This window comes from Echinops telfairi, unplaced genomic scaffold (assembly GCF_000313985.2).
Source record: "Echinops telfairi isolate 266 unplaced genomic scaffold, ASM31398v2 ScPeMD7_2010;HRSCAF=2546, whole genome shotgun sequence".
Classification (NCBI taxonomy): Eukaryota; Metazoa; Chordata; class Mammalia; order Afrosoricida; family Tenrecidae; genus Echinops; species Echinops telfairi.
The window spans coordinates 21,634,876-21,636,908 of NW_022105908.1; the positions used below are offsets into that span (position 1 = coordinate 21,634,876).

Consider the following 2,033-nt stretch of genomic DNA (forward strand, 5'->3'; position numbering starts at 1 on the left):
CACCCCAACCACCCCAGAGCCCACCACCATTCCAACCACCCCAGAGCCCATCACCACCCCAACCACTCCAGAGCCCACCACCTCTCCAACCACCCCGGCGCCCACCACCCCCCCAACCACGCCGGAGCCCACCACATTCCTAACTCCTACAGAATCCATCTCATTGCCTATGACCGCAGAATCCACAAGCTTCTCTGAACCTGGCAATCTCCTGAATGTCAGAGCGATGGCTCCAGGGAGTTTGGACAGCTCCAGAAATGACCCTTTCCTTGGCTCTGACTTGTGTTGCCTCCTCCCCCTGGGCTTCTATGTGTTGGGTCTTCTCTGGCTCCTGTTTGCCTCTGTGATCCTCATCCTGCTGTTGATTCAGCTGCAGCACGTGAGACCCCAAACCGCAGCTGTACGCACCACACACCTGGAGCTGCAAAGGGGCAGGCAGGTGACTGTGCCCCGGGCTTGGCTGCTCTTTCTCCAAGGGTCCCTCCCCACTTTCCGCTCCAGTCTCTTCCTCTGGGTAAGGTCCAATGGCCGTGTGGGTCCTCTAGTGGCAAGACGGTGGCCCTCAGCCCTGAGTCTAGGTCGTGGGCAAGATCTGCTGGGCACAGTGGGTATCAGGTACTCTGGCCACAGCCTTTGAGGACAGGGGTGGAGAGGGTGGGGTGTTTGGGGACCTTGAGAGAGGCCCTGATGGGCTTTTCTATGCATAGGGAGGGATCTAGCTGTGGGTGGGTGGGTCAGAAGGGCTTAATTACTTTTTTATCGAAAGGCTCCTCTTCATACCACAGGCACATGGCTCAGATGCAGTAAACCAGGAATCGAGAGATCCAGACAGTGTTGAGTGGGCCAGAGGCTGTGTTATTGTGGGGACGGAGGGGGGCCTTAGACTACATGACTATCACCCCTTTAGGGAGGCATTTCAGGAAATAAGCACCCCCCACCCCCCACTATGTTCATGTGCAGAGACTCATCAAGATGGGAGTACTGGTTATCTCCGAGGCATCAGTGGGGTTTGTTTTTACCTTCTGCTTAGCGTTTCTGAGTTGTCCGTCATCGTGGTATCATGCTAGTGTAATAAAGCAGTAACGTTTGAGTTTTCTCCTGAAGAGGCAGAGTGGCTGAGGTCCCAGTCACGAGCATTCCCAAAGCCCCAATTGCCCCAGCTCTGTACTACGTATTCAACCCCCCCAACACACACACCCCTGCGTCTTAGCCTGCACTTCCCTGCCTGGGGGCTGTCATCTCCCACACCTGCCACCTGCCTCCCCTCTCCTCCAGGGTGATGCCCACCCTCCCTCCTCAAGTGGCCCTGCTGAGGCCTATGCCTGGGATAGAGTTATGAGGGAAAGCGGGGGCGACTGACATCGGTAGCCCCAGAACTACGCTTGTATCACACATTGACTGTGTACTCCATCTTGGGGGAGGGAGTGTCATTTTTTTAAAACTTTCATTTTAAGCTTAATTTACTCTTGAACTGTATAAGTTTTTGCTTCTTCAGTTTCTTCTGGCAGATCTTTGGTTTCGGAACAATGTGTTCCTCTTCACTAAGGAGCATTTCAGTGTGGCAGCGGGAGCTCACGGGTGGGTTGATCCAACCATGAGCTCTGTAAGGCCGCGGTGCATCTTGGGGGCTTTGTTCACCTGGATGTGCTCAATGACCACATCGAATCCCTTAGGTCCAGCATGACTCTGCAGTTTTAAGCATTTGCAGCAAAAATTCCACACTTTTTTTGAGGCAGCGATCCTGTCTGGTCTGGGTTTGCCTACCAGCTGCACCATTGTATCATCAGAACACAGTGTTTCTGCAAGGACGTCTTTCAAATGTTTGGTGGCTTTCCGATATGCAGACCCTTGAGGGCCTGAGCAGTTTCAAAATGGACCTGGAGAGTCGACCCTCTTGATTTGCATGATTTGGTGGGGTTTTCTACTGAGGGAATCCTGGTGGGGTTGACAGAAGGATCCTAGGCTTCCTGCTGAGGCTGGGATGCAGGCAAATGGAAACAGGCATTCCCAGTGCCAGGCCGAGCCTTGCCCTG

At 54.0% G+C, this 2,033-nt stretch overlaps 1 protein-coding gene across 1 annotated transcript in view; it reads left to right on the forward strand.

The window, feature by feature from the left end:
• Positions 1-637, forward strand: part of GP1BA (glycoprotein Ib platelet subunit alpha) — a 2,042-nt gene extending 1,405 nt beyond the window's left edge. The window contains exon 2 of the mRNA XM_030886496.1: positions 1-637. This exon is cut by the window's left edge and continues 3 nt beyond it. Within this exon, the coding sequence (XP_030742356.1) occupies positions 1-637 (637 nt within the window).
• The last annotated feature ends 1,396 nt before the right edge of the window (positions 638-2,033 follow it).